Below are 16,367 nucleotides of genomic sequence, written 5' to 3'. Positions count from 1 at the left end.
TTACATTATGTAATATTGGTTTCTTATCTCATGTTAATTTAAAATAATTAGACTTGTTTACAATTAGAGGTTACATATTACACTTGTGAGATTTCACTGGATATGTTGTTGTACTATAATTAGAAGTTAAATAGAATCGATTATAAAAAAAAAAGAAATCACATTCAGTAAAAAGGTACACACACATAAAAGATATTACAAAAGGAGAATAATTGAAAAAAAATTCTTTTGAATTATATATATGTTTGGATGTTTGATTAATCTAGATTCACGTTGAAAATATTTTGTTTGATATATATTTTAAAGTTAAGTAATTTACAAATTAATTCGAGATTAATAATTAAAAATGAGAGTGTACCTATGAATATATTATTATTCTCTAACGTAGTGAATTGGTCCCATGCTCTCCACCTAACAATTCTCCTGAACCTAAACCCTGAAAACACATTTTTCCTCCTCTCTGTGCACAGCGCAACCGCACGCCGCCCGGTGCCGCCACCATGAACATGTCAACCATGAGGCTTGATGCCAGCTCAATCACAACGGCGAAAGCTACAGCGACGGCGAAGGTGAGTCACCGGAGTGGGACCATCGGTTACAATGGGACCAATAGTTGTAGGCTCATTCAGTTCCAGCAAAGGAAGAAGAAGGCTTCTTCAATGATAGTTTGTTCGAAAAATCCGCTTGCCTCAGTAGTGGATCGTCAAGGGGTCAACGAGTCAGGACTGAGTCGAATTGAGTCACTGAGTCAGGTATCAGGCGTGCTGGGTTGTCAATGGGGTGATGAAGGAAAGGGAAAGCTCGTTGATATATTGGCTAAGCATTTTGATATTGTTGCTCGTTGTCAGGTATATTTAAATGAGTTCATTATTGGTATTATCATTTCGATTAATTCAACGGGATACCAGCAACTCTGTCCCGCTAGAAGAAATCACCTAGTGTTTTGTCTCTGCTGAAATTAGAACTAGGCCACAGCCTTGGGTGCTATATGAGTTTGTGTCCGAGCGATAACTTCCTATAACCGTTAAATAACACTCATACTGTATAGTTAGCATCTTAGAGTATACTTTAGGCCAAATCAAGAACAGTATTTGCTTCATTATTTGGAATTTTTTGTTAGATATGCTTGGTTTCAGTAAGTGGGTGAGTTAGGATTCAAGAGGCCTCCAAAAGAAGCCCTAGTGATACCTTAGGATCATAGTTTCTTTTGATTCTAGAGTTTCCTCGTATTATTTTTTTTGATGCAAGTGTATCTGTAGAAACAGAGGCAGAGTGTAGAGTTGAAAGAGAAAATTTTCCTCGTATTACTTTTCGATCACTTGATTGCTCCCATTTGGTACCTGCTGGAACTACCTCATAACTCTATCTACCAAGGCTTGGACAAATACGGTGAAATCACATACTGTTTTCAACTACAAGAGATTTGAAAATTAGAGTTCAGGGTTCTCAACCCAATGACCTAAGTCATGTCTTTAGGTGAAAGATCAAATATTTTTTGTATAATGTTCATATATATTTCTCATCTATACCATTTTGTTTTAAATTGTTGTTTCTATTTATTTCTCATCCTACCATTCTACTTTACTTTATATTGCTTGGGATAGATAAACTTGTTAACTATGCTAGCTGAGCTTTTCAATAATGTTTTTGGTTGTAAGGGAGGAGCCAATGCTGGGCACACTATTTACAATTCTGAGGGGAAGAAGTTTGCTCTGCACCTTGTCCCTTCAGGGATTCTCAATGAGGAAACTTTATGTGTTATTGGTAACGGAGTCGTGGTACATCTACCAGGACTTTTTAATGAAATTGACAATCTTGAATCTAATGGAGTTTCTTGTCAAGGAAGGATTTTGGTATCAGATCGTGCTCACTTGTTATTTGATTTTCACCAAGAAGTAGATGGGCTTAGAGAAGCTGAGCTAGATAAGTCCTTTATTGGTACCACCAAGAGAGGCATTGGGCCTTCCTATTCAAGCAAGGTTATTCGAAATGGCATAAGGGTTAGTGATTTAAGGCATATGGACACATTCCCCCAAAAGCTTGATCTTTTATTATCAGATGCCGCTTCAAGATTCCAAGGTTTTAAGTATTGCCCTGACATGCTCAGGGAGGAAGTGGAACGCTATAAGAAATTTGCTGAGAGGTTGGAACCTTTCGTTACAGATACTGTGCACTTCATGAATGATGCTATATCTCAGAAAAAGAAGATTTTGGTAGAAGGTGGTCAGGCAACTATGCTGGATATCGATTTTGGGACATACCCTTTTGTCACTTCATCCAGTCCATCAGCTGGTGGAATCTGCACAGGTCTTGGAATTGCTCCCAGAGTTGTCGGTGATCTTGTTGGTGTGGTAAGCAAACTCGATTTATTTTCTTAAAAGAATTTTTGTCCTTTTATACTGAAGAATGAAGAACAGTTTTATCTTTCCTAAAACTTATTGCTGTACATCTATCATCGTCAATTAGCTAAACGTGTGATAAACCCAGATTTTAGCCATAAGAATATGATCCTCATATCAACTAGCTCTTAGGAATCAATTGACTGCATGGTCCTTCAGTCTGCATTTATCGCACTTTATGCACAGAGCAGCAAATATTGAGCTGTTTTAATTGATGCTTTTCCTGCAGGTTAAGGCATATACGACAAGAGTTGGTTCTGGTCCTTTCCCAACAGAACTCATGGGCGAATATGGCGATCTTCTTCGTTCTGCTGGGCAGGAGTTTGGTACAACTACTGGACGCCCGCGTCGCTGTGGTTGGCTAGACATAGTTGCACTAAGATACTGCTGTCAAATAAATGGATTTGCTTCTCTAAACCTGACAAAACTAGATGTGCTGTCAGATCTATCAGAAATTCAGTTGGGTGTTACTTACAGGCATCCTGATGGTTCAACATTAAATTCTTTTCCTTCTGATCTAAGTCTTCTCGAACAAATAAAGGTAAGTTTCTTTTGTTTTCCCACTTCAACATCTTTTTACGTGATGATCTTTGTGGTGTTTGGAAGACCAGATTATTAGTTTCAATTTTTATGTGAATGTTTTGGGAAATTGAGCCATATTAACACATTGATGTGTGGGAAAACATTAAAACCTTTTCATAAAAGTTATGTTTTTCAGCGAGGAGTTAACTATAGTTTAATTTCCTCTACCCTATTACCGGAAGGTGGATGAAAATGAAGTTCCCTAATTTTTGCAACTTTTTTGTTCTTTCAATCTGCCTTTTCTCTCCCATATATCATGATTTTTTTCTATTGGCTTTTCATGTCGGTAGACCTTTAGTATGCATATTGATACTTCTTTAATGCCCCATGTTGCTTGTATCTTATTACCGTTTTCTATTTTCTTGTATTGTGTGTTTGTGACTTCTACTATATGTTTTCCTTTTTCTCATCTATGTAGGTGGAGTATGAAGTTTTGCCTGGATGGAAAACTGATATTTCTTCAATCAGGAAGTATTCTGACTTGCCCAAGGCTGCACGCGAGTATGTAGAAAGGATAGAGGAGCTTGTTGGGGTACCTATCCACTACATTGGTATTGGGCCTGGTCGTGACGCCCTTATCTACAAGTGATTTTAGATACGCTCGTCATATTACCAGAATCATATACTTCAAATTGCTGGTAAACCTTAGCTAAGCTTGTAGTAACTTTAGGCATTATCAATTTGATGTCGTTGCTTAATGTAACAATAATGTACTTGTTGTTTTTAAAGCTAGATATACGCCTCCCTGTTTTCCTTTCGGGATTTTGTTGAACCTCCCAAGGAACAGTCAGTTAAGAACGCCACTAGCTTGCTTGAGTGATGACGCTTCTCCCTGTATTGAACTGTTTGCCATTTTAACTTTTGACCTGTTGATCTATATCAGAATTTTCTGTTGGTAAACGTATGTACTCGGGATAATGCATGAGAACAACCCTCAACTGTGATGAAACTGTTGGTTACACGTCTAAACCATGCGAGTATCCTATTACCCCGGAACTTAATTTTCAAGCTTGCACTCATTTCTGTGTTCAACCTGTGGTGTCTATTAAGATGATGTTACTTCACTGTTAATAGTGGCTTAGGAGGCTCTCCTGGGTCTGAGAAGAATGGATTGAGCAGACATTGGTCTCTTAAACTATAAATCAATTTATTGTATGGTTAAAAATATATAAGTATGTATTTGAAAATTTTTATTGTGAAATATATAGAACATGAACTTAATTAATTCCCAGTTTTTTAAAAGAACTGAATCTAAGTTCCACGTGATAGAGGACTCTCTATTTTGAAATACAATTGGTTTATAATTGCCTGACTTGATATTTAATTAAGTTTTTTATTCTATTTAAGTTAAAAGTTCTGCAATAGCCTTATATAGTCGGTTAAAATATACCGACATTCAGTGTATATAAGATAAATTCTTTCAAAAGTTCCATATTGAAGATGGAAACATAAGCTCATCATTCACATTATAAAAGCTATTAGCCTCTTCTGCTGCTACCTCATGATCTTCTATACCTGTTATTGAACCCAATGTGTCCCAATTGTAACTTGTTGTATCACCAAATAAATGAGCAATTGAACTATCGTCTTTTAGTGAAACTCTTGACTCTGTGAAACTACTGATGCTATTATTATTATGATCATGATCTTGATTTTTATCAGGCTGTTGTTGTTGATGATGATCGTCTCTTTTCAGTATTCCTATCTGTTGAAGAAATTCATTCAGATCAATCTGAGGCTTCTCAGCTTGATCACCACGAACGGCTACATTGTTGTGTGATGAGAATTCATCTTCCTTCTCCTTGATCATCACGTGTGGACTTGTCATTGTCAAGTATTCAGGTTGTAATTTACTATACTTTTGAGTTTCATTTTTGGGAATGTCGGTGATTGATGAACTCGAAGATGAGGCTGCTGCTGCTGCTGCTGTTGCAGCCGCGGCCTCTGCTCTCTTGAGTTCTTGAAGCCTTTGGTGAATTACATGAACATTTGGCTGAGCACTTAAGTTGAGTAAGCCAGTGGTATTTGGTATCAATGATGAAACAAAGTTGTTGGTTGATGAAAACCATTTGAACTTTTGTGATTTGTTCAGTGGATTGAAATTAGCTCTCATATGAGGTAAATTAAGGTAAGCTTCTGGTCCATATAATCTTCTTGCTGCTTCATCATAAGCCATTGCAGCTTCTTCAGCTGTAGCAAAAGATCCTAACCATAGCCTAGTTCTCTTTTTAGGCTCTCTTATTTCTGCTACCCATTTACCCCATGTTCTCTGTCGAACGCCTCGGTATTCACATAACGCGTTCTGCGGGCCCCCTTTCCCTCTTGCCGGGCCCTTCTTCCATGGTTTTAGTGGATTTCTTTTGTAGCTATCCATAAAGCCCGTTCAGTACGCTAGACTAGATTATCTGTATCGTACTGAAAGGCCAAAGCTTAGTGAAGTGTAGTTAACTTTGGATAAGTAGGCGAAGCAAAACAACAGACTTTAGTGTGTTAACTTTTCGGGCCAAGTGAAAGCCCGTTCAATACGCTAGACTAGATTATCAGTGTCGAAGATCCGTAGAGTGTTCACTTTTCGGGCTAATTGAAAGCCCGTTTATAGTACGCTAGACTAGACTATCAGTGTCGTACAAGAAAGTGTAGTATTGTTTTTTTTTTTGCTAAGTGTTGAGTGTGAGATATATATATTGGAAGGAGTAGTAATATATATATGTGTGTATAAGGGAAGAATTTGTAGTTTTGATTTAAATGTTTTCACGTTTGTTAGTGTTATAAGAGCTCATGCATGTGACCGTTTGAGCTAAGTAGTAAACAGTGTACACTGAATATAATGTCAAAGTCACATTATTCTTTAGTTCTAATTTCTCTCATTCTTTCATTTTACGAAGTTTAAGTTATACACAGTGACAATAATAGATAAAAATTCTACACAATCAGGTTATTTATACGGTAAAACGGATAACCTAAGGGAAATGATAAGTGGTTCTATAACACTCTATACAAATAGATGATTAGATTCATAATTTACTTTTTCTAGCTGAAATATATAGATTATATACTGATTATGTATGATTATACACATATTGCATGTATTATAATATATTATATATCCATCGATTACTTTTAGTTTAAGTGGTTGCGTCAATGTTATTTAGGTTAATTCTTCTCTTTATTTATCTTATTGTCTGATCTAAAAGAATTTTTTTTCCTTTTCATTTTACTCTTTAATTCTAACTTTTTACATGTCATGATTAAGATCATAAGATCAAATGCAACTTTTTTGACATTATTTTACCTATCTTCCGTTTAATACCATAAGATAAAAAAAAACCTTCTCCATTTTCTTAAGCTTCATTTCGTGTCAAAGTAAAAATCATATAAAGAAAGACAATACTCTCTAATGAAATCCATCATTGTTGTAATCTCAAACTAAAAAGATTGCTTTGAATTGAATGAAGTATGACACCTCACATTCCTTGGATTCTCTAATTTAATAATAAATTCAAAATGGTCTAACACACTACACTCTTCTTCTCTCATAAAAGTCACAGAAGAAGAAATACTAGCCAGTGATGAATTTTTACTAATAAATTTTGTATAAGTATTAAAAAGCACCTCACAAGAATTTTTGAAATTCACGAGCCTCTAAATTTCACATGTATTTTTTTTCCTGACATTCACAGCCTGATTCTCGAGTCTTTACATTCATCTTTATCCCATGCAGTCTTATACGTACGCACACAACACAACTTGAACCACACTCTCAAATGGACTCGAGAATGACAGAAGTAGATTCAGAATTTAAAGTTATAGGTAACGTTTTATATGATAGATTCAAAAGAAAGCGTGATTTTCAAGGTCACGAAGTGACAAATGGATTCAGAATAGACTCGAGGAAAGTTCGATTTTCGAGGTCAGGGAGTGGCATGGTTCTCAAGTTATATCATAAATATTAACAATTGGGTTCATAGTTTGAGTATTTATAGATATTTAATGAATTTCTTAATAAATTAACAATCTGGACAAAAGTTAACTCACAATTTATGTTATTTTGTGGATCCAACGTCCACCCCAGAGATATATATATATATATATATATGATTCGGAAGGAGTTCGATCGAATTTCCCCGTTAGAGAATTACATTGTACAAATAGGAAAAACGTTACGGACACATCGATCCAGTAAATAGAGGACACGTGGCATTATTGTTTTTTTTCCCGCTACACTCGATTCGATGGGAGGGGTATAAAGGTCATTTCACCCAGTAAACTAATGACAAGTTGACCAGAAATGGTATACAGAAAAAAAACTAGTTGAAGAAGACTAATAGTAATATGTAGTAGTAAACCTGTGAGAGTAATAAAAGGAGAAACACGGGCTTATGTTCCCCTTTGCATATATGATGACGAAATATAAGCTTACCAATTTGTTGAAGAACGAAAGGATAGAATGTACGTAGATCTTACACTTACCTCGTGGAGGATTGTTATGCACGTCGTACATACATGGAATAGAAAAATACAGAATATATACACACACCATAACCATAGAACTAAATAAACATGTTTCTTGCACAGTGAATCCCTGCCTAGTCAATGTCTTAAATTGTATCATTCATTTGATGAGAAATCAAAAGAAATAACTAAAACTCGAGTGGCTGAAGCTGGAACAACTACTTTCGAAGCAACAGAATTAAAACTGTCACAAATCGATGTCGTATTCATACTTCAAAAAGTGACCATTTCATATCATTGACATCATAAAAGATCAAACAAAGTGGTAGACTTGCTAAACAAGGTTGTTATTAAATCTTCAAAACATTTACAAGCAGGAATTTCAACGTTTCTACACTTAACCTAGAGAAAAGTTCATAACAAAATGCTATTTTCTGGAAGCTGCATGGGAACTTCTAATTTTGGCTTCTTACCTTAATTCATTCCAAAAAAAATTCTAACAAAAACTACCATCGAAGAGACTTTAGCAACATAAAGCACTCAACAATTTTAGACAACAAATACATATATATAGAGTCTATTTTAAAAAAGAAACCTTTATGTTTCTTTCTCGTCTGCTTTGCTAATGTTTCTCCACTTATCTTTGAGGTCCCCCGGTGTCCTACCTTTCATGAAAACATCACCTCCAAAATCTAGAATCCTCTTCCATCTATCATGAAAATGTGAGAATCGTAGCAATCCCTCCTGCGAAAGCAACAACAAAGGCTAGTAAAATTGATATATTTCCCTTAAATATACGCAACATGAAAGAAAAAGCACAGCTGCATGTAAATTCCTCCAACGTTCAAGTGAAACCAACAAAAAGGAACCCCTTATTCCTATTGAATGGGACAATCTTTTCTTTTTTCATAAGTAAATATATGTGCACTTACAGAAAAAGAGATGAATTTTACCTTCTATTTAAACAAAGGGGTGCATTCTTACCACGTTTTCAAGAAGAGAGAGAGCATGAGACAGAAAACAAGCAAAATTTAGACAAAAGAATATGCATGATCTACCTTCTATTTGAACAAAGGGGGTGCATTCTAACCACATTTTCAAGGAGAGAAGAAGCGTGAGGCAGTAAACAAGCAAACTTTAGACAAAAGAATATGCATGTACCTTTAATGTTTCCTCCTCCATTTTTGTCCATGGGAGCTTCTTCCTCCTCATTTGAGGAATCCAGGGACAGAAACTGCAAATTAAAAGTACATCCTTTATCAACAGAGTTTCCAACTACTCCCTCTAACAATAAAAATGAACAGCAAACTATCAGAGGTATAAATCATAACCAAAAAAAAAAAAAAAAAACAGTAATTCACGTGCCTGATTATCACTATTAACAAAATGTTTTGATTCAATATAAAAGAGATGAGAAAACAGAAATAAGTGCAGACACTTGAAAGTATAAGTGAATCAGATGACACTTCTTGGAAGAATATATGAAGCGACCACATGATTTGAATAAGTGGAGAAGTGCAAAAGACTTACTTGTTTTCTTGATTCCTAAATTGTACAAGGTATCCGGAACCTATCTCATCTTGCTCTTCTTCAGAACTTACTTCTATAGAAGAACTTTCTTGGCACACATGTTCATGAGGAACATGTGGTTGAGGTGGATGGACCTGCGTGACCTCCGCATGCATAGAATTTCTAGTTACTGGATGACTTCCTGCTGGTTCAGCCTTCTCCAAAGAATTTTTGTTTCTATTCTCATCATGACACAATTCTTCTTCCTCTCTGGACTGATTCTGTCTTGATCTATGACTTCCTGCTGGTTCAGCCTTCTCCAAAGAATTTTTGTTTCTATTCTCATCATGACACAATTCTTCTTCCGATCTGGACTGATTCTGTCTTGATCTATGTCTTGATCTCTGACATCTAAGAGGTGATTTGTCGGGTTGTTGACCAGCTACTAAGCATTGTTCAGGTAGAGAAGCCTCTGGTTGAGGTGAACCAGTTTGCATGACTTGAGCTCCGACAGAACTCCGGTAGGGTGGAGCACTTCCTGCTTCTCTGACCTCATTCAACGAATTCCTCCCACTATCATTGTGGGGTAGAGAAGTTCCTGGTTGAGGTGCACCAGTTTGCATGACTTGAGCTCTGACAGAACTCCTGTCGGCTGGAGCACTTCCTGCTTCTGTGACCTCATTCAATGAATTCCTCATTTTTTCATTGCAAGGTAGAGAAGGCTCTGGTTTAGGAGCACTGGTTTGAATGACTTGAGCTCCGACAGAACTCCTATCGGCTGGAGCACTTCCTGCTTCTGTGACCTCATTCAATGAATTCTTACCCTCTCGAGATTGATGCTTCTTCATAACTTGTGACCTAGGTAGTGACTTCTTTGATTGTTTTCCAGCTCCCATGCCAATAAATGCAGCCAAATCATTCCTAGCAAGTGAGACCTTCTTCTTACATTCCAGGTACTCAGAAATGGCTCGAGAATATGCACAAAAGGGGCAATAGAAGCTTCCTTTGTAATCAAAGTTGGGTGCAGAAACCAAGCAACTTTCATGAACCACCAAAGAGCAAGTATCAGAACTACAAACTAATAAATTTTCCCCCTTGTTACACTTCACACAAAGATTAAGCTCTGTACAGTCAATAATTGCCAAAGAATCTTCACCCTGAGCGTATTGCAAGTTCAAAAAATCATTTTTATGTGAAGCAAGAGCAGTACTCTCATAGTGATACTCATCAGTATCACTAGAGAACTCAGATTCACGACTTTGCTCAATATTCTCTTTGTCTGCATTAGAAGGTTCGCCATTTTGCAGATCTCGTGGAAGATTATAATCCAGGTCACCTTTGGAGCCACAAGTGCGAGAATCCTGCTGAATCACACGCAGGGATGAGTCACTTGATATTCCCTGTTCAGGACAACAATTACTGCTACTTCCAATATTTTTGAACTTCTTGTCTGAACTCATTCTTTGAGGCAACAGATCCTTGATACTAGAGTCAATGCCACATAAAACACTTGCTGATCCAGCATGCTTTGCTTTACCATCCTTCAGGCATCCATTTGCTTCGAGGGTACCATCACCTTTCGAGTTCCTTTTTTGAACAATAGATTGACTTCCTCCACATGATTCTGCTGGGACTCCACCTCTTTGAGACGATATCAAATCAGGAACAGTGTTCTGAATGAAACCAGCAACATCCTGCTTAAACTTTTTGGCTGCCTTTGCACATGGATCAGAACTTATCTCTGGTATGGCTTTAGTTTTATTGACTTCTATTTCATAAGCAGTAGGGGCATCAAAACTTCTCTTAACAGGCAGCAGAGAGCTTCCAGGCTGATTTTCTTGCAGGCCATTCTTGTTGCCCTGTATTAAAGTATCCAAGTTCTCAGTTGGTGCAGCATGTCGGGTATTCACACCTCCTATTTTACGTCCCTGCTTAAAGCCATCAGAATCAATAGCATCAGCAGTAACACCGTCTCTGTAGTGGTTCCCCAACTCCAATCCACTTCTTTCTTTCAAGGAAGTGGAAAAAGAAGTCGTCGATTTCACAATCGCATCTTTAAACTGTTTATCAACAGAAAATATAGCAAATCCCAATCAGGCATATTTTCATATTTCCAACCAATTCAAAAGACGACTAGCTTACTTGTTGCAAGTGACTCTTTGACAAGATAGATCTCTTTTTCGTAATGAACGACAGAACATCCCACTTTAACATATCTGGAGTAGCTGTTTTTAGATTTGATGCAGACACCTGTACATTTACATGCAAAGACACAACTAAGCATATGTAAAACAGAAGTAACTCTAAAGGAGACCATTCCCTTGAAATAGGTCCCTTGCATGGAGCTTTCAAATAACCGAATCAAATAATCTACCATATATAAGTAGAAGACGGAACTAATTACCTCCAACAATATGCAGCGAAGGACATCTTCGCAGTCCCTTGACGGATCAAGTTCAACTTTGTCACCTGGAACTGAAGCGACACTATTTGCATCTGAGTTTTCCCGAACAAATAAGCTCTCTAAAAGTCTCAAGGAAACCATTTCCCTTGCATTTCTCCCCAGATCATCAGAGATTGCAGGAGTCTTCTTAACCAAATCTATTATGCATGAACTATTAAAGTCAAACTCTGATGCCCACAATTCAAAAACAGCTACCACAAAATAAAGCAATTGTAACTTCACACATACTGATGAGTAAAGATGTGTCAATCTCACGGGAACTTGCCAATGCTTCAATCACCCAAATCCATGGCAGAGATGATGCACATGCAAGTGTGGTAGCCATGAAAGACTATTGCAGTGCTTCAGAGACCATAAATTTGTTATTTAGCTGTTTGACATAGACATAGAAGGGATGACAACGCAATGAATACACGATAATGACAAAAGTAACAAAATATTAGATTCCTGCACCCATTAAATCAATAACCAAATTACATTCTTAGTAAAAAAAAATTCCAAACGGAAAATTATTGAACTTATCCAAGGCCTCAAACAAGCCAAATCAAATTGGGGCTTCTGTTGAGAAATGGTAAAACATGTCAAGTAAACATAATTAAACAATTCCTTGAGCAAGTAAACATAGCATACACTTTTCTTGATTTCCTTAGATGGGAGCTTCCCCACCAAAGCCTATTAAAAAGCTGAAACTGAAAACGTAAAATTGCATATATCAATGAGTATTTACTAGAAATTCACATTCCCAGCCGGCATATGAGTTCAAATAAAATCAATGATACATACTTAGAACTACAGCCTCTTGGATCAAGGATTTCCTTCTAGTCCCCCACCAATGCTAATTCTTTAATAGCTTCCTTTATTTCACTGTACACTTACCTCTGTCAGTTGCATCAGCCTTGTAATCAGTAAGCTTATGAGCTTTACGGATAGAAAGAAGGACTAAAAACGATGTTATGTTCCAACTAATTAGATCATACTTCTACACTAGCCTTTTCTTCTCAAATTGAATATTATGCTTTTACTTAGTACAACAACAACAACATACCTAGTTAAATTTCACAAGTGGGGTCTCGGGAGGGCAAAATGTACAAAGACTACCTCGTGGAGATAGAGAAGCTCATGTTTTAGCTAAGTAAGACCATCAAATGAAAACTGGGTATATCTTTTTTTTTTTACGTCAAGTCAATGAAGATTATTAGGCTAGAAATAAATTATGATCACTCTACTACACCCAATACTAGATACTAGATAGAATAGCAGTCACCATAGCATAAAATCCTTCTCCGCTCATCTAACTTAATTTACACAGCAAAAGGTCACCCATATGCAATTAACAGATCGAACACAGAACCAATGACATGGAAAACAAAAAAGACGCAAATCGGTCCACGAAGCATTCCGCCTCCCACAGGAACCAATATACTCATTACTCCCTCTTGAGAAAGCAAAACCAATTGGGACAACAGAAGAAAGGAACATGATCAACTTAATTTGGTAAGAGTACAAAAGTAAATAAAGTTCCTTTCCCATGTTTTAGCTTTATTTACATCTATAGGATAAAAATAGTCAAGAACATTCTCAGTTGTCACTCAGAAAATTCATACCACAAAACACTGGCTAACTACAACAACAATAAACCAAGTGTAATCAACATGTGGGGTCAGTTAGAGTAAACGCAAACCTTATCCCTGCTTTGAGACGGTAGATAAGTATAATCCCACATGTATACCTAAACTTCACCCCTACCATGAGAAGTCCAAGATGCTGTTCCCAATAAACCCTCAACTGAACAAAATGCAAAAGAGCGAACAGTAACAAGCAGAAACTAAAACAAGAAAATATAATAACGAAGCTAAATAATAACAGGTAGTAAAAACACTGAAGAACTAACAAAAATGTAAAACCTTTTCTGCTACACTGTGATAAATATACAGAAATTCTTCAAAGAAAAATGAAATTAATGAAACAATAAACTAATATCAGTAAAAATAAAAGCTTTTCAAGAACCTGATACTCCTTCCATATACATTCATCAAGTTCCCAACTTTGACACCATAAATTTGAAATACCAATAGAAAGAGAAAAAAAGCTAGATTTTTCTGGAACCTTCGATTTCTAGTAGTGTTTCTATGCTACGAAAGAGCCGAAAAACTGATGAATCTCTTCAGTTCAGAAATTGCAGAGCTTCCATTATAGAGGGTTTTTCAAAATTTTGGAGCAGAAAATTGTCCAGATTTGAAAAATTGAAAAGAAAAAGAGAACAAGTAGGAAAGAAGCCGGGTTTGGGTCATTGAGTCGGATCCTCGTTTAACCCGATTATAGGCTTCCAATCAATCAAAGTTGAAATGTACTTAAGAAGTCAAAGAGTTCACTATATTATTTCCTATCTGTCTCAATTTATGTAGTATTTTTTGATTTTTATAATTAAAAAAGTTTATATTTCATTGTTAATTTTTCACATATATATATTCTAATTATTTTGAATTATTAATTATTATAACTATAGTACTTTTTTCTTGGTTTACAAATATATAAATTTAAATTAAAAAAAATTAAAGATTTCATGCGTAAATTTTCGATCAAACTTAAATTATGTGGTTAAAAAATAAAAAGTATTACGTAAATTGAAACAAACAAAGTACAAATATTTATTTTTAGAGGTAAAAAAAGATGACAACAAATTAAATTAGATTAAAGATTTGTGTTTTGCCTAGTATTAACTAAAAGATTCATCACCAACATGGGTCGTGATGCACCGACGGAAATGCTTCACCCTTAACCAGAAGTCTCGATTTTGAGCCTTGGGTATGAAAAAATTTTTATTGGTGGCATCACCCCCCGAATGGACTGTACATCGATAATGTAAAATATATTTATACTATCTGATTATTTAAAAAATAATTATGTGTAACTTTATTTTAATGAGCATTGAATTATGCGTAACTTTATTTTAGTAAGCATTGATTATCAAAAGTTATAAATGGTGAGTAGTCTACGATAATATGTTAAGTTGTACTAAAAAGGAGAAATAAGATAGCTTGATGCACAAAATATTTTGTATTCACATAAGACACGAAGAAGCATGCACTTCATAAAGGTATGATATAAGTAACTTATCCTAATACAAATATTAGTGATTACTTTCGTGATTTGAACTCATAAATTGTAATCTTTAAATTATACGAAAAAACTTTATTATTGCTCTAATATTCTGTTAAATTATATTGATGGTGTTAAATAAATTTACATTATTAAATACAATAACTTAAATAATTTCTTCACTTTTGTTATTTTCTTGAGTTGAAATTTATCGAAAAAACTTTTCTATCTTTTAAGATAAAAAAAAATTGTCATATACACCATCCTCTTTAAACTTCATTCGTGAAATTACATCGTACAAATGAGGCTGAACTTACATCATATGATCAATGGCACATACAAAGAGCAAAATATATAGTCTCATAGATAATGAAATATTTTGGTCTTCTTCTCACAAAGTAAATTCAAACTTTATTACACTTCAAAAAGCAACATAAATTTTCAACTTTTTGAACATGCTACAACTTAAAATAAACTTTGTTCATAAAATTAAAGAGAGAAAAACAATGCACAACTTATATAAAACCACTACTACCTTAGAGTTGGAGGTGGAGGAGATGAGAGGAGAAGTACATGAGGGATGTCCATGTATCTAGAGAAGAAATCGCGAAAACGAAGAACGGTATTTAAATTACATATTGATGTGGTCTCATGGTGTAAAAATTCTAACGACTCCACGAACGAGTTTAAGCTTCGAAATGGCGGTAAAAAGAGTGTTAGTGGAGCTGCCATAAAAGCTGCCGCTAACAACATCTGCATCATTTTATATAAACGATATGACTTGTGATACTGGATCTAAATCATAAAATTGAAATGATCGAAAATTTTGAATCTCAAAAAAAAATAACGTTTTTTTTCAGTTTGGATTGCAAAAAAATGGTTTATTTTAGGTTATAGGTTGGAGTCTCTTATAGGTTGTGTGGTTTTTATACAAAAAAAAATTAAAGAGAGCAAGGTTTAAGGATAAGATTGATTTAATTAAAAAAAAAAAGGGTATTGACCGGTACCATTTGGAATATTCGTTAATAAAATTTTATTTATAAGAAATAAGATGCCATTTGAAATTTAATTAATACAATATGATTTAATATTATCAGATAAATTAAATTACAATTTGAAATGGACTCAAATATGTATGAAAAATATAATTTATTACATATGGCTTTTTTTAGTTTTTTAAAGGTTTCTTATAGGAAACGTTATTGGTTATGAGTTATGACCTATGTCAAAAAAGATTAAAGGGTCAATTATTACATTATTAAATGTATATTTTAGATAATTTGGGTATGATGTGTGATAATTAAAATTAGTATTGGATCGTGAACCTTATATATTTGATGAATCTACATTGAGTTGGTGTGTAGGTTTGACCTATCGTGATAAAGATTTGTAATGTATCGAAATTTCAATAATTATACATAAATTCTTCTCTAATTTTTATATAAATATTGAGCAATCATGGATCAGATAAGTACACAATTATGCTTGCTAATCTACATTATTTTGGTGACCTAGTATTGCGTTTGATTTTAATTTAATATAATTATATTTTCTTTTCAAATAATTGAACCTAAAATCAAATATCAAATATCGAACGAAAAACGAAACAAAAAACCAGAATTATTGACACATAATTGAGTGACATTCTCTCACGTTTGTCTTTCTCATTTGCTAATATATCCACATAGGAAATGTCAAGGAAATTAAGTTGTTAATACTAATTAAGTCAAATTAATTTAGGACTAATAAGTTATTGAGTTGAATTTTGGGATACTTCTTGGAAAATGCTTTTATAACTAAATATAACTCTTGCTATATTTATAATATATGGTCATTTCCATGAAATTTCCTTGCAAATATTC

The 16,367-nt window shown here is 34.9% G+C and overlaps 3 protein-coding genes across 8 annotated transcripts; 1 reads left to right on the top strand and 2 right to left on the bottom strand.

Moving 5' to 3' along the window:
- Window positions 1-269: 269 nt before the first annotated feature.
- LOC101258802 (adenylosuccinate synthetase, chloroplastic) lies at window positions 270-5,046 on the top strand. Of its 3 annotated transcripts, none has more exons than XM_010313833.4 (5): window positions 270-848; window positions 1,659-2,351; window positions 2,629-2,940; window positions 3,400-3,619; window positions 4,678-5,046. In XM_010313833.4, exons 1-4 carry the CDS (start codon window positions 501-503, stop codon window positions 3,568-3,570), a joined length of 1,524 nt encoding a protein of 507 aa, XP_010312135.1. In that variant the 5' UTR covers window positions 270-500; the 3' UTR covers window positions 3,571-3,619; window positions 4,678-5,046. The 3 variants fall into 3 exon arrangements, with proteins under 3 accessions (XP_010312135.1, XP_010312134.1, XP_004249273.1); XM_010313832.4 differs by having other exon boundaries at window positions 4,644-5,046; XM_004249225.4 differs by lacking the exon at window positions 4,678-5,046 and having other exon boundaries at window positions 3,400-3,881.
- Window positions 4,349-5,355, bottom strand: LOC101259998 (dehydration-responsive element-binding protein 2F). Its single transcript, XM_004249708.5, has one exon. It carries the CDS (start codon window positions 5,353-5,355, stop codon window positions 4,402-4,404), a length of 954 nt encoding a protein of 317 aa, XP_004249756.1. The 3' UTR covers window positions 4,349-4,401.
- A 2,409-nt stretch (window positions 5,356-7,764) lies between these two features.
- On the bottom strand, window positions 7,765-13,734 carry LOC101258507 (uncharacterized). Of its 4 annotated transcripts, none has more exons than XM_026027970.2 (8): window positions 13,513-13,734; window positions 13,088-13,191; window positions 11,635-11,776; window positions 11,347-11,543; window positions 11,085-11,192; window positions 8,964-11,002; window positions 8,595-8,667; window positions 7,765-8,177 (listed from the first exon to the last, which is right to left on the bottom strand). In XM_026027970.2, exons 3-8 carry the CDS (start codon window positions 11,729-11,731, stop codon window positions 8,031-8,033), a joined length of 2,661 nt encoding a protein of 886 aa, XP_025883755.1. In that variant the 5' UTR covers window positions 11,732-11,776; window positions 13,088-13,191; window positions 13,513-13,734; the 3' UTR covers window positions 7,765-8,030. The 4 variants fall into 4 exon arrangements, with proteins under 4 accessions (XP_025883755.1, XP_010312132.1, XP_004249272.1 ...); XM_010313830.4 differs by having other exon boundaries at window positions 13,414-13,726; XM_004249224.5 differs by lacking the exon at window positions 13,088-13,191 and having other exon boundaries at window positions 13,414-13,643.
- Between the last annotated feature and the right edge of the window lie 2,633 nt (window positions 13,735-16,367).

Source organism: Solanum lycopersicum, chromosome 10 (genome assembly GCF_036512215.1).
Source record: "Solanum lycopersicum chromosome 10, SLM_r2.1".
NCBI classification, from domain to species: domain Eukaryota; kingdom Viridiplantae; phylum Streptophyta; class Magnoliopsida; order Solanales; family Solanaceae; genus Solanum; species Solanum lycopersicum.
This window is presented reverse-complemented; position numbering and strand designations above follow the sequence as displayed.